At 40.8% G+C, this 23,282-nt stretch overlaps 1 protein-coding gene and 1 pseudogene across 3 annotated transcripts in view; both read left to right on the forward strand.

Moving 5' to 3' along the window:
- Positions 1 to 282: 282 nt before the first annotated feature.
- Positions 283 to 954, forward strand: LOC111816377 (annotated as a pseudogene).
- Positions 955 to 14,707: 13,753 nt separating this feature from the next.
- The window catches only part of Mapre2 (microtubule associated protein RP/EB family member 2), a 177,017-nt gene continuing 168,442 nt past the window's right edge, over positions 14,708 to 23,282 (forward strand). The window contains exon 1 of one of the 3 annotated variants that reach the window (XM_023714271.1): positions 14,708 to 14,752. Coding sequence is in view for 2 of the 3 variants with exons in the window: in XM_004623583.2 (XP_004623640.1) it covers positions 16,189 to 16,212 (24 nt within the window). In the remaining variant the exon portion in view is untranslated. Of the gene's footprint in view, positions 14,753 to 15,966; positions 16,213 to 23,282 lie in introns of those variants that run through there. The other 2 variants (XM_004623583.2, XM_023714263.1) reach the window with 2 other exon arrangements.

A 23,282-nucleotide genomic window follows, 5' to 3' on the forward strand; every position in this document is an offset into this window, starting at 1 on the left:
TATCTGTTAGGAGAATGTAATTATAAACATGGAAAAATTAGGTGATTGAGGAATTTTATAAAATGCATGAAGAAAGGGGATCATAAAAGGAATTAAGATGAGTTATCTATGTGTACCAGCTCCACACAGGAATGTAAACACTGTGTACTGCAAACATGCACTAATAAAAATTAAAAAGAAGTTGTATGAAAATGATAGGAGAACAAGGCATGGTGGTGCACACCTGTCAGCCCAGCACTCTGGAGGCTGAGGCAAGAGGATCATTGACCAGCTTGGGCTACAATGAGCCCGGGACCAGGTGAGCTACATAAAGAGACCCTGTCTAAAATAAATAAATAAATAAATAAATAAATAAATAAATAAATAAATAAATAAGATTATAAACACTATAACTACATCTAGAATAGTGATATTTGATGGGCAAAATGGAAGCGATAGATCTACCCTGAAGCACAAGGACCAAGGAAGAGGCCATGGATCTCACAACTGGGGAACTGTCAAGGATGAATTAACTGACTCGGGTCCATCAAACCTGACTGAGGAAACCAGACATTGAAAATAGAGAGAACAAAGTGGAAGAGGTTAAGGAAGAGGGTCCAATAGAGATGACTGCATGAGTGGTAGATGACCCAAAACAAAGACCCCACGAAAGTATAATTTACTATCTGGAAACCAAATGAAGGTGCTGATGGGCAGTGGAAAAAGAGATTGGTCCTTCATAAATTAAAGAGTGAAAAGGCTCAGCAGCAGATTTGTGCTGGACCATCACTTCTGGAAGCCCGCAAATGATATCACATCTCAGCTGGAGATAACTTTTTAGAGACCTCAGCCTCCCAGAACAGGATTGGGAGAGCAGGAGGAGGGTGAGGTAGACTAAAACTGGGCAGCAGGACTGACATTGAGCGCTTCTGCCCCGAAATGGACAACCCCGAGGCCTTCCCAGCTCTGGCTTAACTGGATGCCTGGAGATGCCCAGTTCCTTGGCAGACCTTCTTGTTCAAAGCTTTGTGCATGCTTAACGATCCCAAAAACTAAGAAATCAAAGAAAAAAAAAACAAGATTGTTATTCATACCATTCACACTAAAGACTGAATTACATCTGTTTTGAAAATGAACTAAGTTAACCAATATGGTAGTCAGTTTTGTATTTAGAAATGGATTGGTAGCTGGGATGTTTTCATCATTTTCAGAGATTATGCATTTTTCATGAATATTTTTGTTCTGCTGCTTGCATATATGCAAACTTGAAATATAGGTGTAAATAGTGTGTACCAATTTAACAAAATCAAACATTAAATTTACATCTGTTCTCTAAAATTAATTTTAAATTAAACTAGATATGTAAACAGTAATTTGATTCATAGGTTAAAATTTTAAATTTAGGGAAAGACTAGAGTTTGGAATTGTAATGTTAACAAATCAACTATTAATCTTTAAAAATCTGAACAAGAATAAATAATTCTTTCGATGAACAATAGCTGCCCTCAAAGATAAGCAAAGACTCGACCTCTATAAGTAGGATATGGTGAGCCCATGTTTACAATGCTTAAAATTTTACATCTTGAAAGGGAGCAGTCTAACAGCCCAGGATTACCCTGAATAACCAGTTATCAGTGAGTTGTATTTTCAGTCTTTTTAGCAGCATGTCTGCATTGCAGCTAATCTATGTGCTGTGTGAGTTTGAGGGGGAATTATTTGCATGTTCTTCTAGTGGAGATCACAATAGATATCAAGATGATTCTTAACTGGATTCTGCAAGTGCCTGGCCTACAGCTCTACAAAGAAGCTAACCCAGGGCCGGGGAGATAGCTCAGTAGAATAAGCACTTGCCTGGCTTAATCTACTTAAGGGTCTGAGTTCAGTACCCAACTTCAGCAAAAAAAAAAAAAAAAAAAAAAAAAGGAAGAAGAAGTTAATCCTAACCCTAAATCTAATCTCTGTATTTCACCATCCATGATTTAAAGGAGGCAAGAAACTTTGTATTTCCATTTCTTCTCCCCACCCCATCCCGCATACACAAAATCAAAATAAGGTCACTGTTCTGTATGGTACATTAGTTAATCAAGTTTTCACAATTACACGTGGAAAAAGAATCCATTCCTTTAAATAAAACTGCTTTAAATTCAAGTTGTAAGGTGTACATAGGGATTTTTCACTCATTTTCACTGCTCTATTTTAATTGCCTGCCTGTTTTCTCACCTAATTAGGTAGACTCTTCCTTCCACACATGTCCTAGAAGATTATAGGGCTCTGCTCAGGTAAATAAAACAAGCACTTCAGTTTCTTGTTTTTCTAAGTAGTACTGAAAAGTAGTAGTTGTGTTTGATTTTCATAGATAGGCTTTTCAAAGGAAATAAGTAAAGTGCTTAAACTTTTTAAAATGCTGGTTACTGTCCACAGTCATAAATCAGTCAGAAATTGGAAGGGTGGGCCAAATAGTTCAGCAAATTAAAGCACCTGCTTAGGCAGATGCAGGGACTAGGGGTTCGACCCCTGATCACCGGGCCCAACATGCCAGCCCCACCCGCAGGGGCATGCTGCGATGGCAATTGAGACTGGGTGTGGTGGCACATGCTTGTAATTCCAGCTCTTGGGAGGCTATAAACAGGAGGATCACCAGGAGTCTGATCTACGCAGTGAGACCCTGTACATCTTGTCCTAAATACAAAAAAAAAAAAAAAAAAAAGAAAGAAAGAAAGAAAGAAAGAAAGAAAGAAAGAAAAGAAATTGAAATACCTAAATGTTTCACTTTTTTTTTTTTACATGAAATAGAAGAAGAAAACAGTTTAAAATTCTTTATTTGTCCCACAGCAAACCCAAATCCAAATCCAATGCCTGTGACAAACCACCTCTCCAGGAATCTCAGGACTACTTAGAAATCCTGTGAGAAATTTAGAAATTCCTTTTTGTGCCTTCAATGTCCATACCTGGGTTCTACTCTTTAATTCTAGGTAGATGAGCTCAACTTACTTCACCAAGAATATAAAGCCTATTCTTTATCTGTTGCTGCAAAACCATTCAGCTTGCATATGTTGGGCACCTGCTATGTGCCAGGCAGTCTGCTAAAAAACAAAAATGCCTGAGGAAAAAAGATGCAGTTTTGCTTCAAGAAATGCCTAGCCAGGAAAAAAAGAGGACATGGGAAAGAAGAATAAAAATATAGTAAGCCAAATCAGAAGGAGATGAAATAGTAATTCATAAGACAAGAAGAGCTTTTATTTAAAAGAAAAAAAGAAGCAGAAGTAAAGGATGTAATTACCTGGAGTTTTTCCTTGAATTCATTCTACTACCTATCTCCTAGTTTATGTTTATTTTGCTGTCTGTTGTCTAATTGTTGCCTAATCCAGCTTAGGAAAACACAAGAGAAACATGTGGGTCACTGATTACAAAGAACGAAAAAAGTACTATTACTGATAATATGAAACCCTAAGTTACTATTTTAAATATTACGGTATTTTAAAGAAAAAACTTTTAATTTTCTCTTTCTCATGAGTGTGGTTATTTAGGATGAATAGGCAAATACACAGACAGATCTAAAAGAAAAATCTAAGGCAAGAATATATGCTAAAGTATTAGCTGATTTGCTTTCCTTTAGCATCCTACACTTCCTGGCACCCCAAGATCCTTTCTTCCTAAGACTTCTTCCATAAGGAAAAAAAAAAAAGTCCAAAACACTTAGCATTTTGGGTTAAGTAGGGATGTATTTAAAAGCCACCCCAACCTCAGTGCCTTATCTCACACTCATGCCATGATCTCTCACTATTCTGTGGATTTACTGGAATTAGCTGGCTGCAGCTGGGGGACCCCCTGCTGGGACTCTGCCGGGTCAGAGTGGCACTGTATGCATCTGGTACGGTGGCTGAGACAGCTAGAAGGCCAGGCTGAGCCTCAACTGGGACACTGACATTGCAGGAATCTCTCAACCTCTCTCTGCCTCTCCCTATCCCTGTCTTCCTCCATCTCTTTCTTTCTCTCTCCCATCAGAAAATATTCACTGTCCCCCTTCTTCATACCAAATACTAATCTAGGTATCTTCGGTCCAGCAGTAATCAAGATAGAAAATCTGCTTTCATGAACCTACCCTTTAGCAGGGGAGAAAAAAATCAATTTTAAATAGCGACAAATACTCTGAAGAAAATTCAACAGATGGCGAAAAAACAATGCTAGGGCAGCACTGAGTGAGTGCTTTTGAATGAGTGAATAAAGCAATGTTTAGTCTCTCAAGCAAGACCACCCCATAATAAAACAAACTAAAAATAAGATGATTTAGTATTAACAGTTTGTCTAAATTAACACATTAAGATAACAAAATATAATTCAAAGTGAAATGTGATTAACGTACAAACCTGTGTTACTCAAGGACCAGAGAATAAAATGATTGATTTTATTTGCCACTAATAAACTTTATCACAGATGTTGATTGATTCCATCACAGCATAGCATTACTCATAAAATTATAGGAGTAATTTTTTACATTGTTACTGTTCATATAATTTTGTCATGCTATAAAGGAATATTATAGTTAACCAACTCTAGTCAAAGAAAAGCATCCTAAATCATTTTAGAATTCAAATTAATTTAATAAATTATAATAACATTTAATAACATTTAGGACTTTAGCTTTTGAGGCAGTTCATTACTGAGTTATTTACAGTAAAATGTGAGCACAAAATAAACAGGCACTTTAAAAAATTAGTAAAATCTGGGCTGGCGAGGTGGCTCAGTGGTCTAAAGCACCTACTTAGAACAAGCTTAGCAAAGCACAGGAACCGCGGTTCGATCCCCCAGCACCACATGCCAGCCAGCCCCGCCCCTGGTGGGCTGAGCTGGCCACACACACACACACACACACACACACAAATAAATGTTTAAAAAAAAATTAGTAAAATCTATGAACTCAGTTCACCAATGATTACTTTTTTAATGGCAGGAATATATATGTGAACAAAAAGACAGTCATGAATTGATGATCATAACCTTGAACTAGGGTTCAAAAACTCCAAAATTCTATTCTACCTTTGCTAATGACACAGATCATAACTTCGTGAAATAAAAGTTCGCTTGTCAGCCCTTTCTTTCTAGCTGACTGGAAGCCCCACCTCCACCACTACTCGGTGACAGCAATCAAGCCTTTTGAATACTAAAGGCCTCCTAACAGCTTGCCCAACTGACAGAAACATCGCAAGGGGGATAAAACTGTATCATGGATGTGCAAATGTTTCTGAAAGGCCTTTTCATATATATATATATATATTGCAAGGTATGATTTTATTTTAATAATTACATATATCAAAGCTGACATATTGATGATCTGGGCATAGATTTTGAAGCCATTTGAAACTAAGTATAATACAAAACCAGAGTCCCATAAAAGGAAAATAAAAATTTTAAAACTTAGCTGCTGCCAGGCCATTTCAAGCTTTCCCCCCACCACATTATGAGAGAAAGTGCTATGAAATTATGGCATGTCACAGATTATATGATACTTGCCAATTTCATGGATCTAAGTATAGTAAAACATTGTCTTAAAGTTGAACATAATAATTACTTGCCAGTTATAAAAATAATCCATATTTGTTGGAAACATGGAAACCAGAAACCTACTGGAATAAAAACAAAGGAGAAAGGAATATTTGCAAGCTGTGATGGTTAATTTTACATGTCAGCTTGACTGGACTATGGGGCCCAGTTTTATGTTCCAGTATTAGTCCAAATGTGACAAAGAAAATATAAACATTATGTACTGCACACATATGTCCTAATAAAAAATCATATTTTTCTAATTTAAAAACTGAAAAGTATAAAAAGACAATGCTAACCTCCTATAATTCAACAACACTGCCATTTAAAAATGTTTCTTCAGGACTGGGGATATAGCTCAGCAGCACAGTGCCTGCCTGGCAAGCACAAGATCCTGAGTTCAATTCCCAGTACCAAAAAAAAAAAAAAAACCAAAAAGGATGCAACTTTATTGATCTACTTAATTACATTTCCAAGCACAGAAACATAAAGGAACTTATTTTACCCAAATGGCATCATATTGGACATATAAGATTCAAACTGTAATGTTACTTTTACCTCTTAACATAGTAATAGATCATTTTTCTATGCCCTGAAGAGTTTTAAATACAACTTATAGTAGCTATCTAATAATTCACCACATAATTGCAATCTATTTAACTAGTTGATGAGTTCTAAGAATTTCAGTAAAAAATTTTTTAACTGTACAACATGCTCTCCTGATCTGAAAAACCAATGGGGCCCTTGCTTCTGATATCTGAAGTTTCTAAAAGTCAGGATCAAAACTGTTGCACTTGGTTCCACTGCATGCAAACTACAGTTGACTATGAATAAAAAGTGTATTTCCAGTTCCATCTGGCATCAAAAAAATCACTCAACCGTGCAGATCTGTCCTGCCAGAGGTCTTTGTGGCAGTGATTTGGGCCCCGATCCTTGCTTCTCTGTCATCACCACTACTAGGATCACACTTTTGTTTTCAAGTAAAGTACAATGGTCATGACTTTTGAGTCTTATTATTTATTATTTCATGTTACAAGCTGCTTAGAAGAAAGAAAATCAACAACAAAAAGGAGAGGAGTCATACCTGGGCCCGCAGGGGATAGCAACAGGAGCATACTTTGCATCCCATATTTACTTATTTGTTCTTCCAATTATGAGATAAAACCTAACGTGCACTTGCAAGTGGCACACAGCGTGGATGTTCTTGGAGAACAAAGAAACGCGACAGCATGGCCAACCACCTTAGTGCTTCCCCAAGGCTCAGTGGCCTTGGGAACTGCTGTGCCCAACTCTCTCCCCCCTCGCTCAGCAGGTTTTATTCTCTAGCCATTATCCTCCACTGCAGAGACCCTGGTCCAAATCCCCAGGGCCAGCATACTTGCAGCAGCTGGATTTCTCTGGGATAGCTAAGTGGCATTTTTCCTAAGTGCTCTTCTCAGATTTAGATGGGGGGTGGGGGGGGGAGATTTGTGAAATGGTAATTGTAAGGGCAAGAATCAATTTGCAGTTGAGCTTAAATGCTATTTTAGCAGTGCTTTGAAATATAGTGTATGATTAGTGCTGCACTGGTACAGATCACAATTTTCTTTAGGAAACTGATTTCGAAGTCTTACAGTTTATTATTTTCATACATCTTCTACTCTTCCCTTTTATTTTATTTGTTTGCCATATTCTAAAGTACTTACTTACGGATATGGGGTCTTGGTAATTTTAAACCCCATATTGTTTAGAAACTCACATAAATTGCATTTGTGGTTTTAGGCATGTCTGTTAACTAAAAGAATACCAAAAACTTTCTTCCTACATACAAGAACACTAACACTTCTTGGACATGTGAAAGTTACTGTCTTTTTTTCTTCATGTTTATTTGTTGGTTGGTTGGATGTTGAGACAGAGTCTCACTATGTAGTTCAGGTTAGCCCCAAACTCACAGCAATCCTCCCACCTCAGCCTTCCCCAAGCTGGGATCATAGGTGTGCACCACCATGCCTTGCCTGAAAGTTATTATTTTACAATAAGCGCATATCACTGATTTTCTTTAATGATGAGGTTGCTAGACTGCAGAACAGTCATACAATATAGTAAAGAAAATTTGTGTTGAAAAAGCATAGAAAAATAACTCAAAGCAAGAAATACTTTATGAATGGTAATCTCTCCTCTCTAGCACTGTCACTACCATCTGAGGCCAGATCCTTATCAATTTCCCTTTGGATCACCACACTTGCCCTGGCTGCTCTGCTCTTGGCTTTCCTTTGATACTGTTGCTAAAGTATCTTCTTAAAAACAAGCCAAGTGGGCCAGCAAGATAGCTCAGTGGACTAACGCACCTGCTTAGGCAGAGTACAGCGACTGGGTTCCTGGCATGCCCTGCCAGCCCTGCCCCTGGGGCCTGATGAGATGGAGATTGAAACTGGGCGTGGAGGCGCATACCTCTAATCCCAGCACTTGGGAGGCTGAAAACAGGGGGATCACTATGAGTCCGATCTACATAGTGAGACCCTGTAGACCCTGCCCTAAATTCAGAGAGAGAGAGAGAGAGAACACTAAGACAGGGGCTGAGGACATAGCTCTATAGTCTAAGCTCCCGCCAGGTATGTGCAAGGGTAGGAGTTTGATGCCCACGGCCGCATGCCATGCCGGCCCCAAAACCAGGCATGGTCCCTGTACCAAATAAGTAAATAATTTTTTTTAAAACCAGATCACAAACACCTTTCCTCTAATAACTTTTCAGTGTCCCTCTGCCTATATATACTTGTAACACATTTCCCATCTCACACACACGTCCATTTGTAAATAGCATTGATATATGGTTAATATGTTAATATACTATGCTATCACAACATAAAACTGACTTTTTTGTGTGGTGCTAGAGATTGAACTTAGGACCTTGCACTTGCTAGGCAGGGGCTTATGCCACTTGGCTATCTCCCCAGCAAAACTGACATTTTAAAGCATGAGATGGAATGAAATAAAAACTACCTTGTAGTCTACTTATTAATTATAGATGAACTCTTTTGCTATCACCGAAATGTTATCTAATGGGAATAGTGTGGTTAAACATGCTTCATAATTTTGGACAACAAAATTTTATTACATAGGGATACTTATAAATCTGGTTGTGAGTGGAGTTTATTTTGATGGGTTCCAGAGTTGCTGACAACCTCACAGAGAACCACAGACACACGGGAAGGAGCATACCATTAGACATGAAACGGTGATGACTCGTTTTTCAAGCTTATTTGCCAATATTTCAAGGTCTTTTGTGATAACTCACTAATGCTTACCTATTTTTGTTATCTACAATCTTTTAAAATGATTTATCCACTGGGTGAGGCTTAGGTTACTCAAAGCAGATAATATAATACATATATTCACTTAGGCAAGTAGACATAAACTACTGATAAATTACAATTTGTTTGCTCTAAGAATGGGAAAGAAAGTTGATGACTTTTTCTCAATGTCATGCCTGCAACTATTCCCTTGGAACTCTTGGCACTTGATGAAAGCTCTGTGTGGCTGACACCCAGACCAAGTGAAGGCACCCGTGTCAATCCACGTGCCACTTATTAGTGAAGCTTAAATCCTATCAGCAGATGAATTAAACCTGCAGCCTTAAAAGTGTACTGATTATATATGATTTTTAAAATATATATATATATACACATGTATATGTATATACATACAGCCTTTACATATGAACTTATTTTCAGAGTGATATAAAGTCATAAACATTTGTTTCATATGTTGGCTTTGAATGACTCAAGGTAATATTTTGCTTTTTCAATGTACATTAAACAAAGCTTATGATGAGCACATCAGTGCATATTTTACAATAAGCATATGTCTACTCCTCCACTCTGTGTTACTTTCTGAAGGCAGGAGCTTTTGCTATGGTTGTAGATAGGAATTGGGACTTGGGTGAGCCAAGTTCTCTTCAAATGTCATCTGTAAATTGATGATACTTTTTAACTAATATTTGTTCCTAAAAACCTACACATGGTTTGAAGGTAGAAATATTTTTTATTATAATACTTACTCCATGAATAGATGCTAGATTCATCACAAAGCAGTGACCCATGTGAGCTACCATCTTATGCCACTTTAACTAATGCCTTAATAAATGTTTTCATACCTCGATAATGAACTCTTCCATCCTAGTCTTAGGACAACATTGCTGATATGTGTATACCGGGTTCACTGTAGTCTATTCCTGGCAATTAGGACTGTGAGGTAAAATTAGATAAAATGAAAGAGACTTAAGCAAACATTTTACAACATTAATTGATAAATTCTGCCTCTCATTTTTAGTTGTGTTAGATATTTGTGGCAATGTGTAATTGAAGTTCTCAGAATATTAGCTTTTATAAAATGATAATGTTATATAAAAATAATTGGAAACACTTTTATAAAGAGGTAAATGTTTTAAAAGTGAAGTAGATGTCACTGATGGCAGTGGCAGACATAACATAAAACTGTTGAGATCACTAACACTGTCCAGAAAGATAGTATCATGTATCTGCATAGAATTTTGTGCTACAGCATTAATTGGTGCTTTCTTTTCTATCTATAGGAAGTGTTGATTGACTCACATAATAAGTTTAGTTGACATAATCTCAATCCTTCAGAAAATCTCTAAATTATGCTTAAAATCAGTTTTATTTTTCTTACATTGTTATCAGTGATTTTTCTTCTTGTTTGAGGACTGACAGTTTTTATTTGCAAAGCTATTTCCACATTCCCATGGACCAAGCAAGAAAACTCTTCATCAAAGGCATAATTCAGAGAATCATGAGGAAAACATGGCACATTTGATCCCAAGATCTCACAGATATTCTTCTTCATCCACATGCATTCACACCTCAAATAGAGAATAGCCATCAATATCATCAAAGTTGGAACATTTTCTTGTGTTGGAGCCTTCAGTAATGATTGGTGTTTTCCAGGGAATAATCAAGCTGGAAGGCTTTCCCCTCAAGTACTTGGCTGGATCCAGGGTCTCCACATTGAGCTACATCCCCAAACCTTTTCTATTTTGGGGACAAGGATTTTGCAAAGTCAAATAGCTGCCTAGGCAGGGCTTAAACTTGTAATCCTCTGGCTCAGCCTCCACTAGCTAAAAGATCCATTCTAACTGCTAGGTCACAGAAGCATCTGGATTAGGTGATCTTGTCTAAGTCATAATATGATCTTGATAGGCAAAGAGAAGTTTTTACATTTTTAAAAATAATACCATACAGTAAAACCAACCTACCAAATACTCTACACATACCCAGTGCTTTCTTTGAAATGGTAACTTGTGCTCACCACAGGCTACTACTTTTATTTTAATTCACTTATACTAAACATGGAATTTTTTTTAATTTTTGCATGAAATTTGTATGTTACCAAGAAAATTTCAAGTAATAAATTTTTTCAGAGAAAGGACAATTTAATTTTCTCCATTGTTATGGGTGCTTCAGAAAAATAACATCAGTTTTTTAAGGGCTAATTTTGTCTTTAACCCTCTACAAGGAACAGATCTCCGTGTAGAAGACATTACTCACGTTTGCCAAGATTTCTACTTATCTTGGTCTTAACCATCCAGCAGAAAAGTATAAAACCAAGGGATAAAAAGTAAAACCACATTAATATGCTGAATTATAAAAGGCTCAAGCCAACAACTTCTGACATTGCCAGTCCTACAGATAACCTACTACTATTATGGACTACTGGACTATATTGGATTATTCTGTTGAATTCATGCACCTACAATATTTACATGGCAATGGAATACCCATCTCTGACAAAATTAATCAAAGGGGATATAAATGAAGGACCATTTTGTATCTGTATATATAAAATAGTTAGGATAGATTTACAGTTACTTGCTCTTAATTCAATGAGAAGAAAAATTTGTAAGAGGCGAAAGATTTATATGATCTGAAGAGAAACCAGAGTATAAGAGAAGAAAGATTTGTACTAACAGTGTTTAGACAGGATATCATGTCTGCATCTTGTACTATGAGTAACCACTAAGAGGACAACAATATGCCATGTATTAATTATTGAAACTGTCCTATTAATCGGTCTTGAGACTGTCACCTTGCTATTTGTTTCTCAATAAAATTAATAAAAATAAAAAATAATCAATAAATAAATAAACAAGATTTCTACTTTCTTGTTCCTATGATTCTTTTGCCTAATGAAATGTATGAAGTGACCTGTGTCACTTATGGCTGAAAGCAGTCAGGTTTTGCACACTCTCTCCCCCTTTTCCTAGATTTTCTGTCACAGTCCACACGGAGAAATCACAGGAATAAAGCAGGCCACAATGATGAGTCACGAGGATGGCTCTGTGGGAGATTCCGCATGAGCGGGAGACTAACTCTGAGGTAAAAGCCAGCTGAGATTTTGGTCGCCTTTGTTAGGCAGCACGATCTCATCTATCGCACGGCCTCTCACTAGCTCAGCTCCCACTGATCACTATGCAGTAGTCCCCAGCTACGCATGTGGCTCTTATGTCAATAGATCACACTCATACATAAGTAACAGGCCATTCACTCAAAGAAATACCTGGGAAGCTCACGAAAGTAGTTGGGACAAATCATAGCATGTATCTAGCCAGGTACTGGGTTATCACAGAGGGATCCTCGAAGCAGATATATTGCTTTCTCACCAAGGAGGCCTCAGTTTTATGGCAGGGGAAATTCTTCATTAACACTCAAGGTTAATGTGAAATTTAGTGCAAATGCACAGCAAGTTATTGGAAAAGCAGATATAGGACTTGAGAAGGAGTTAGGAATGAGGGTATGAATTCAGAAGTAATTGCCATGGACTTGAAAGTTGAATATAAAACATGATTTATTTTTTTTTTTTTTTCAGAACCAGGGATTAAACTCAGGCCCTTGAGCGCTTATTCTACTGAGCTATCTCCCCAGCCCTTTTTTTTTTTAATGAATAAAATTTCTGAGGCAGGGTTGGCCAAATAGCTCAACGGATTAAAATGCCTGCAAGCAGGTGCAGGGGTCAGGGGTTTGATCCCTGGGCCTGCCATGCTGGCCCCGCCCCCCAGGGCAGGTTGAGAAGGTGATTGAGACTGGGGGTGGTGGCACATGCCTGTAATCCCAGCTCTTGGGAGGCTGTAAACAGACAGATCACTATTAGTTCGCTCTAGTAGTGAGCCCCTGAACACCCTGTAGACCCTTCCCTAAAATACAAAAAAAAAAAAAAAAAAAAATTCTGAGGCAAGTAGGAGTGGGAGTGGGGAGAAGCCAAGAAATGAGTCCCAGAAAAACACCCAGATTTGGGCGAGAGAGATGAGCAAAGAAAGGAAGAGATGAGAACTATGATGACAATGGCCATTCATTCTGAGAGCTAAGAATATCATATCTTCATTAATAAATTCATTTACATTTAAATTTCAAGGGTTTTAATGAGGATAAAAAATGTACTACTCCTTAACAATCCATTTACTCTCTTCCATATTAAAATAAATCACGTGCCTGACAGGCAGCTGGACATTATCTATAATAAAAAGCAAAATGATTTGTAATTCAATGTCTCAGGACTAATCTATCAGATATTAAAGCAGAAACAAGAACTTTTTGAACATGGACAATTTGCTCTGTAGAATATTTGTTTATTCAACACATACCCTAAGAGTCCAGCACATCTGGAAGTCTACAGCAGCTCTTCCTGGGCTGGCACCTCATTCCTGCAAGTTCCCCTTGCAGGCACACTGAGTTTTGTGCCAGCTTTGCCCCAACAAGGATGACCTTGCCACTTACTTAGCTGACACCCTCTGGACCCTGGTAAGAGTGCCAGACACCAACCACACTCTGTGCGCTAGCTGGGTTTTCCCATTTAATCTTCAAGACAGCCCTGTGAGGCATTATTCTCAGACCCATTTAACAGCTTGGTAGGCTTCAACGTTAGCAAGTTTGCCTAAGGTCACACACACAGCTAGCAAGAGGTGCACAGTCAGGACTCAGAAAGAGGCTGGGCAGTGCCAGAGTGCTTTAATACTGTAAGCCTTGTTACTGAAAGTGTGGTCGGATGTTGCTAGAAACACAGGCTCTCGGCCAGACCAACATTAAGCCCATACAATTAGAATTTTCTTTTTGCAGTACTGACTGAACCCAGGGCTTTGGCACTGAGCTATATCCCCAGCCTTTTATTTGTTTGTTTGGACACAGGGTCTTGCTAAATCCCTAAACTGCCCAGGTTGGGCTTGAACTTTCCACCTTCCTGCCTTGGCCTATCAGGGTTCTAAGCTCAAAGGAATGTGCTACCAGGCCCAACTAGAGTTTGGTCTTAACAAAATCTCTGGGGCATTCTCTGTATATTAAAGTAGGAAGCACAGCACTGAAGACTTAGCTGTGGTGAATATTGAGATGGGATTTTCCCCATGAGTAACAACTTGGGGAGAAAAAAAGGTGCGTTTGGTGCTGCCCGAGGCTTGAGGGAAGTATCCAAACAACCTCATGCGGTTTCAAGCACTGGAGAATACTGTGATTGGCATAGGTCAGGGCCGCTTCCCAAAGCATCAGAGACTGAGCTGGGACTTGAAGCCGGAATATTTTCTTGATTCATTTTATTTAAAAAAAAAAAAAAAAAAAAAAGGTGCTATTCCAAATGGGCACATGCCCACACTAATAACCTTCCGGAATTACAGTCTCCAGCCTGGATACCAGCGTCACCCACGGGCAGATCGGAAACCTCCAGACAACCTACAATCATTACACCGCTGGCCGCAGCTTAGAATTGCTTCGTTTAATTAATAATGCTCAGGATAAAACTAGTTTGGCCCTCTTCACCAGTCACGCCCCAGGGATGAGTAACACAGTCCGGGTGAACATTGGCCCCGGGGCAGGTACTTCCCCGGGGCTTGTAGTCGCGTCCCCTGCTGCGCTCCCCTCCTCTCGCTCGGGTGGAGCCCTGGGTCCGGTGGGCGGCCGCAGCTTTTTTCTCTCCTTGACCAGTTCAGTGTTGCTTCCCAAGGCCCAAAGTTAAGGCACTCGGGTAACGTGGGCCCCGTGCGCCTCGCCGCCCGCCTCCGGGCTGGGGTGTCCACGGCCCCCGCATCTCGGGAAGGGGCGGCGCCAGCCGGGTCCCCGGAGCTGACTCGCCGAGGCAAGGCAGTGGCAGACGGCGAGTGACGCGCGGCGGCGGGGGCGGAGCGCTGCCTCCAGGGGGAGGAGAAAACAAAGCCCCCAGCTGTCAGCGGAGGCCCGAGGCGACCACGCCGGAGCAGGTGAGTCAAGTGTATTTAAAGTGGTACCGCCCCGGCGCACCCCGGCACCCTTTGCCCGGGCGCAGTCCCTCCCAGGCCCCGCGCCACCAGCACCTCCTCTCGCCTCCCCGCCGGGTTCTGCAGCCTGCGGGGCGCGGAGTAGGCGGAACCCGGGATCCCCGATCCCAGCCAGAAGTTGGGCGCGTGTGGCTTCGGGACCCTAGGTGTGCACCCCGCAGCGCTCCTGTGGACTTCGTTGTTCATATGCCCCCCCCCCATCCTACCCTGCACCGCAGACCCCAAGGAGAGGGAAGGAGTCTGGGCTGCCACGCTGGCGGAAGCAAAGTGCACTTGCTGAGGGGTGAGGGTGAGGGGTAGGACCGGGTAGGTGGGGGAGTGGGCGTCGGCGACCAAGGGGTCTTGCAGGTGCTCGGGGAGCGTGTGGCCTTCCAGGTAGGCGAGTTGGGGCGCGGCAGAAGCTTTGCGCTGTGGGGCAGACCAGGAAGTGCCGCGCGTGGGAGCGACCCCTAAACCCAGCTAGGCTGCTTGCCCAGGGCTGCCCTGTGGGACGGACTCCTGTCACCCTACCCCAGCTGTCGCTCCTGGCACCCGAACTCTGTGGCCCGGCGGGTGCGAAGGGGTCTGGTTCACATTCTGCGCCCGAGCGGTGCTGTCGTGGGGCGCACCCTGAGCCGGGAGAAAGCCGCTGAGACTCCCCTGTCTGCCTCGGTGGGAAATTCATCGGTCTAACTTTACCAGGGCTGCTCTGAAGCCAAGAGCCTCAAAAAGGACCGGGAATGAGAGGTGGACGCAAAAAAAGCCCCTCTCCTCGCACCTGGGACTTGAGCGCGTGTAAAGCTTTAGGCCCCAGAAGGGCCAGCGGTCGGGTCACACCGAGCCTCTGCCGGTCCTGCTCCGAGGGAAGCGCTGTAGCCTCGGAAGAAGGGGCGCCGCGGCCGTTTGATCGGGTGGAGTCTTTGTCTTAACCTCCAGTTCCCGTCTGCTGCCCCCCTCCCACCGCGGGCCAGTGGCGCGTGGAGTAATTAATATTCCGAACATTAGTGGTCCCTTCACCTCCGCACCTGCCACTGCTGCCGCGCTCTACCCGCGGGTCATCTTCACTGTCTCACTTTCAGTTCCACCACCACCAAAAAAAAAAAAAAAAGCAAAGAAAAATAAAAAGGGCCACACCCACGAGGTAAGAGGTTAAGAGCACAGCCGCACCGGCCACGTAAAATCAAGGGTTAAGTGTTCAAACCTGCGCCCGCCCGCGCACTGCTCTAAGAAGAACTTTCTCAATTAGCATAGTATCTGCCCTGGGGCCGCACTGCGAGGCGGAGGTGCGGTCTCAGTCCCGGCGACTCTTTCAGAACTGTCCCGGTTGAGGTCGGAACTGCACCTGCTTCTAATCTGAGAGAAGTCGCGTTTTACAACTTCGCTGAACAGAACACTGTGGGATGAAACAGAACAGAGATCAAAAGGTAACCAGAATATCAACATTTGATGTGTTTGTCTTGCACATGGGGGGGGGGGGTGAGCGTTGGTCCTTGCCTAGCCAGCGTCCTTCCTAGAAGCGTCTCCTTGGCTTGCTTCACAGTCGTCCGCCGGGCAAAGACACCACTTAGGGGCCGTGTATCAGATGACCTCTAATGTAGGCTGCTTCAGAGCCCACCGTGCGCTCTTACAGTGTGCCTACACCTATCCTAGCCGAGGTATGTCTAGTGGCTAAGTTTTTCATGCACCGAAAAAGTGATGCTTCACCAAAGCACTGGTTCCCAGACTTTGCTGCAAATGAGAATCACCTGGGAAGCTTTAAAAAAAAAAATCAGCATCTACGTCACATCCCAAGCATTTAAATCAGATTGAAGATGAGAATTAAGCACTGGTGTTCGGAAAGAGGAAGCAAACACAAATATTCCAAGTGATCCCCTTGTGCAGCACAACTTGGGAGCCCCTGTTGCAAAGAACTCAGTGACCACAAAAGCAGATGTTGCAAGACAGGATGCTAGGTTAACTGCTCGAGTGGGTGAAAGAAAAGACACTGAAACTGGGGTGCTGGTGACTAATGTGCTGGGGAGGGGGGCTGTCACCTGACAGCTTTGCTGACGATGACACCTTTTTACCACGCAGGTTTCCCCTTCCCTGACTTCCCTGAGTCTAGCTGTTGGGATTAGAGCTGGTGGTCAGTGCCTAGTGTGTGCGGGTTGTCAAGGGAGACAGAAACCTTCTTTCGTGTGATGACAGTGTGGCAGGCAGCAGGGAAATCCAGCGAGGTGAATTGGGAGCAGGCTGGTGACTCAGCAGGCTGCACTCCAAAGCGAGCCCAGGGAATGGGAAGTGATTACCTCAAGTAGCTTATTGACACGCGGCACTTGGCCTTGGAAAACATATTTCAATATCTGACCAGGATGTTTGCTCCTAGGAGCAGCTCCCTTTTCCACCCCTCCCCCCCAATTCTACCTGCTCCCATTGATGTTTTCTGCCCTTGAAAGGGAAGTGCAAGCCAGCTGGACATCTTGTAGTTTCCTTGATGAAAGGCATATAAAAAGCTGATGGGAAAGTGTAAACTAGCTATTTCAGTTGTATGACGTACAGAGCGAGAATTGCATGTATTTTGAATACAAAAATAGGTCAAAAACTCTTTGACTATGTATTCAAGGATGAATTAAAAGATCTACTTAAATAGAAATGTTGTACCTAACATTCTATGTAAAGTTATGCTGGCTATTGACCAAAGGTTTGTTGCTTTATTAAAAAAAAAATCCCCAAAAGATAACTAAGTTCTTTGAAGATGCACACGGCGTGTTAAACTTACTTTTCCTATTTTAGTTGCTGTTTCAGTTTCTATACCTCTTCCTCTCTTCCTGTTACTCTTTATGTCACCATGATTGCCTCTTCAGCTTCAATTTTGTTAAGGGGAAAAACCATGGCTGTCTTGTAACAAGGGCTCAGTGTTGCCAGCTGTTGAGCTGCACTGGAACCTGTCCTCTAGCACCTACGTCCCCTGCTTGGAATGCTATTAGTCCTACAGACCTTTGCATCTACCGCCCCGGAGAACAGTGCACAAGATGCTTTGTGTTATAAATACTGCTTGTTTGTATTGAAGATTATCAAAAGGTGGAGGGAACATCAGAAAACAAAGCCTCCTCGATACATTCAGTTTTGTTATTTTCCAAAGCAGACATTCTGGATATGTAGAAGCTAAAAATTGCTTACAATTCTTAAATGTTATTGAACGTAGTTAATTTATTCAATTATACCTTTTCACAAAGACATACAGTATTTTGAGCATGCTAATAGGTACTGTAACATTTAGCCATTGTGTCATAGATTCACTGAACAAAAGTTTATCCATTAATATGGAAAGAAAATTCAGTTAAGGAGTTAATTTTAGCTAAGGAGTTAACATTCATTACACTAGGAGTTGCCTTAGAATACACCACTTTCATTGTCATCTACCCACTATCTTTAAAACAGGACATGTAGAGGCTGAAGGGGTAGTTCACTGGCAGAGGGCTTGCTAGGATGAGCAAGGTCCTGGGTTCAAGTCCAGTATAACAGAAAGTACCATAAGCATACTCTACACTGCAATAGCCAGGATATTTAAAAATAGAAGTGGAATGCATTCTCTGATAGATGCCTTCAAAAATAGGTGCCACCTGTTCATTCAGGCAAAAATGACTTCAACAACCACAGGGACACTACACCTGTTATCAGTGAGCTGTACCTGTCCACCATTAAATGAACTGCAGGTTAATTTTTAGGGATAAAATGTGGGGGTAGTAGATTCAAATCCCAATTTTGTAACAGTGTAAGAATTTGTGTCCTGGAATATCAGATGAGCAAACATCTGTCATGTTTTCCAAAAATTATATAAAATAAATGGTGTCCTCATTATAGATGGAAAAAAAAAAAGATTTGTACTAATAGTGTTTGGACAGGATATCATATCTGCATCTCATACTGTGAATAACCACTACAAAGACAACAATATGCAATATATTAATTATTGAAACTCTCTTACTAACCGGTTTTGAAACTATCTCATTGCTATTTGTTTCTCAATTAAATTAATAAAAAATAAAAAAATAAACTGAAAAAAAAAATAGGTGCCACTAAGAATTTCTAAGGGCTGGCCTAATGGCTCAGCCGACTAAAGCACCTGCTGAGGCAGACGCAGGGGCAGAGAGTTGGATCTCCTGGCCTGCCCTGCCAGCCCTGCTGATTGAGACTGAGCCTGGTGGCCCGCGCCTGTTATCCTAGCACTTGGGAGGCTGTAATCAGGAGGATCACTACGAGACCGATCTACACAGTGAGACCCTGTACACCCTGTCCTAAATAATAATAAAAGAATTTCCAAAGGCCAAAATTATGTCAGTGTGTCCATTCTTTTCTCTAGCTTGGAGAAGGAGCTAGGGATCTAATGGAGAAGTTTTTGAAATTTTGATTGGGAGGTGTAAGATACTAAGAGGCAGAAATGTAATCTAGAAAAATAGGAGTAGTAGGATTAATCCATATGAGTCAGAAACTTTATCAGGGTTTAGTATGTATCTAACTCAGTAATATTTACCAAAAGGAGTGGGGTAGAAATGATGCCGTCTCATTTTAGAAACTAGAGTTTTTTAGTCACCCAGTATTATTACCTTGAATTTATAGGCTTAGCATCTTATTAACATATGAAGGGCTAAACATAATTGGGAGATCCAGACAGTGAAGTAAGCCCCCAAAGTGGCAGAAACAGCTAGAACACTGGGTTACTCACTCCTGCCTGTATTTGTTGCATCATGTAAGTTACATGTGGTCTTGCCTAGAGGCTTTGGTTAGACAAGAGCAGTTCTCCTTAGCTCCACCCTCCTTTAAATAAGAGAGGCTATTCATATCTGCTGTGCTGTCGCTGACTTGGCTCTTAACCTTTGGACTGAGAAAACCTTAAACAATCTGGGATACCTCTAGTTTCTTTTCTGGTTAACAAAGTAGTGAGTTCACTTTCACATCTTTCCCAAGTTACAGAAGCAAAAACAGTGCTAGGGTTGCTCACAGGTTAGTCCTGGCACCCAGTGACATTTCAGTGCCCCGTGTGACATCCTCACTGAGAAGTCCTCTGGTTCATGCTTATGATCTCCCTCATGGGAAGCTCTTTGCCAATTATTCCTGACAGCCACAAACAGCAGTCCAGATCTTATGTAATTCACCTGCAACTGTAGGAAACATCGAAAGGGCTGGGAACGTAGCTCAGTGGTGCATCATTTGCCTAGCACACACAAGACCCTGGGCTCAACCCCTAGCACCTCCAAACAAAAAAATTGCAAGAAATGTATTCTTAATTTGAGATAAAATTAAGAATAAACTGTTATTTCCACAAAATTTTTATTTTACGTTTGCAAAAGCTAAGAACTAGTCAGAGCTACAGTTTGTTACCTTCGAACTTCATAGAATTGAATGACTAGTGGATTCGGTTTCATGAAACCTGCACACTTCAAAACTTGCTGCAAACAAACTTCACATATTGTACTGGCATTGAACTCTTACTCAGCAAAAAATCACAGTTCATGAATTTCAGAGATCAGCAAACTGTAGGCCATTATTTTTGTATGGCCTTCTAGGTAAGGCTGATTTTTTAATTTTTTTATTCAAAAATATGCAAAGAAAATTATTTGGGGAAATCTGATAAAAGTCACATTTTGGGATCCAAAATATAGTTTAGCCGTACTATAGTCATTTTTATTCACACTTGGCTGCAGCTGCTTTGGGCCAAGTGTGGCTGAGTAGAATAGTCGCACCAACATTGTGTGATCCACAAAGCCTGGAATATTTGCTCAATATTTACAGAACTTTGTAGACCTCTAATTTACTCCAACTCAGCACATTTAAATTTAATATAAGCATCTGATTATTTAAAGCCTTTGTCATTTTCCAGTTTTTTCCCTTTAGTTAAGGTAAGCAAAATTTGTTACTAAATAGGTCAACTAAGGATTAAAGACAAAAAGCAGTTGGTCTTCATCTTCTTGTGTATGTGTTTGCAAAAACAGCACAGTTCTAATATGTGAATTTTAGTGATTTGTTCACGTATAGCCTTCTGAATCTAAACGAGTGCTAAACAAGTGCTGACGTGATTCCCCAAGTCATTGTTTCCAGAGTTGTGGAAATTCAACAGAACAATCCTATGCTGAACACTTGCTGTAAGTGTTCAGCAGTAGGAACCTCCTTGTTCTCCCACCCATAGGGACACTTGTATACTTATCTGATTTAGTATGTGAGGCATAATTTGGAAACTTATTCAGATTTAGAAATTTTTATTGAACATCATTTTATTCATGTAGAATAGCAAGTGGAAACTTGCTGCTTTAATGAATGACACTTAAGTGTACATTAAGCATAAGTAATAAAGTCAACATTGCACTATGGGCAATTTAGTTTAAAATCTTCAAACTCAAAAGTAGACCAGATTATGAAATTCAAATGATTTACCTTTCCTGGAATGATTATATGAAGATTTTAGGAGGAATATTTAAAAGAGTAATTACATTGGTGTGAACTTGTCTCACTTTTTTTAATTGTGTTGCCTGCTGAGCAACTTCCTTCAGTTACTAGAACTTCCCATTTTTGATGGCTTATTTCTGCCATAGACTGGGAGCTTACAGATAGCTTTACTTACATTAGTAGAGCAGTTTTCAAGCCCTCCTGTCCCTTCCAGGATTTAGAGCCTGAAAAACACCAAGTCAAACATTATTGTTGTAAATCCTGAGGTACCTAACATCAGCTGAATTTTATTTATTTATTAATTTTGAGACAGGGCCTATGAATTTGCCCTCCTGACTCAGCCTCCCGAGCACTGGGATTACAGGCATGTGCCACCATGCCCAGCCCAACCAAATCATCTCTAAAAACAAAACCAAAAATTGTGAATTTAATCCCACCCTAGGACTGTCCATAGCAATAGCATGTAAACCACTAGGTGCTGGGTAACTGAACTCACTGCCTCTCCCTGTGGAATCGTCACAGGAGAAGGAAAGAGAAAAGCACCCTGTGCTGATTTGATAAGAAACCAGTCTGTCAAATTCATGTTCCTCCCTCATCTTCCAGACCTCACATTTTTACAAATACATTTTAATATAGCTTATGCTACATATGTGTCCCCAGTAGTTAGTTTCCCCTAAATCAGTTCCTAAGAATAGGAACTATTTTTATTTACTATATCATTAGACTTGGGACCTCTCTAATGAGTCTTCCTTACTTTGACCCTGATTTATTGTAAACCTTATGACAAGAATGACTATCACTATTTGGAGTCGGTATGAGAAAAGCTAACAAGAAAAAGCTGGAAAAGGAAGTAATTTTAGCTTTTTCTTTAATTCTACCAAAGAATTGAAAGTTTTGGGATAGCATAGATAAAAATGAGATCAGAGAACTGGACTGAAACCTGTAAAATTAGCAGTCTGGAAGGGGTGAGAGTGCTTGTAACCACTTTACACCCTTCGTCCAAAGATAATTTTAAGTCCGATCAACTTGTCATAATTAAGGAAAATATTTCATGATCCGAACCAAAAGGCCACTATCTACTCTGCTCACTGAGATTTTTTTCAGCCTTCTATAAAGTGAAAGTGAGGATACAGGGGGGAAAAGGAACCTGTTTGTCTCTCTTGGACCTTCCCTGGAAACATGCTATGGATAGAAATGTCTCTGTTGTCATCAGTGTTCACAAAGTGTGATCTCAGGGTATAAATCCTCTAAAAGGAGCTTTCACAAGTCAGCAGTGGCAATGACCAAGTACTCTAGGTAGCACACCCAAGTCCAGAGACACAGCCCGAGCACAGGAGTATTTATCACTGTCAGGGAGTCCGCTTTCCTTCCTAGCCTCTGCCCGCCCAGTACTGCAAGGTAAGGTGAGAGGAGGATTTTGTCTAAGGCTGTCAGATAAATTACAAGATAATCACTTCTATTTGAATTTCAGGTGAACAATGATTGTTTTTCATGTAAAAGTATTCCCTGTATTACATATATTACATGGATTATATTTACATTAAAATTGTCATCTAGCATTCTAATGTAAATGAGCATCCCATCTTTCCCTTTGTCTTTTTTATGCTAAACTTGGTGACCTTACTTTTATTATAATAAATCTCAAAATGGCTAGCTTTCCTGACCTGTAAGATATCTGACCTGAGTTTATGGTTCTGGAATAATAAATTTAAGTGTCTAAGCTGCCTCCTTCTTTTGGAGAAAAATTCAAAATCATCATAGTCTTAAGCTGAAGTTTCCTGCAGTTTGCTCAATTAACTATGGGGGGACTTAAACCAGTACTAGGAAGTCAGCAATCTTTTTATTCTGTGAGGTATTTTGAAGTGTGTTCTGTTCTTTCACAGATGTTTTAATAGAGTTGATGCTTCAGTAGGCAGATTGCTAGTTCAAAGGGGGCTAACATACAAAATCCATCAAGGAGGTCAATAGTGTGTATGAATTCACCAGCCCTTCCAGGGACCTCAGTGCTGCTGCCTGGGCAAGCCCAGAATTTGGGGCTCCACTTCACACTACATCTGGGTCTTCACTGCCA

This window comes from Octodon degus, unplaced genomic scaffold (assembly GCF_000260255.1).
Source record: "Octodon degus isolate 3935 unplaced genomic scaffold, OctDeg1.0 scaffold00003, whole genome shotgun sequence".
Classification (NCBI taxonomy): domain Eukaryota; kingdom Metazoa; phylum Chordata; class Mammalia; order Rodentia; family Octodontidae; genus Octodon; species Octodon degus.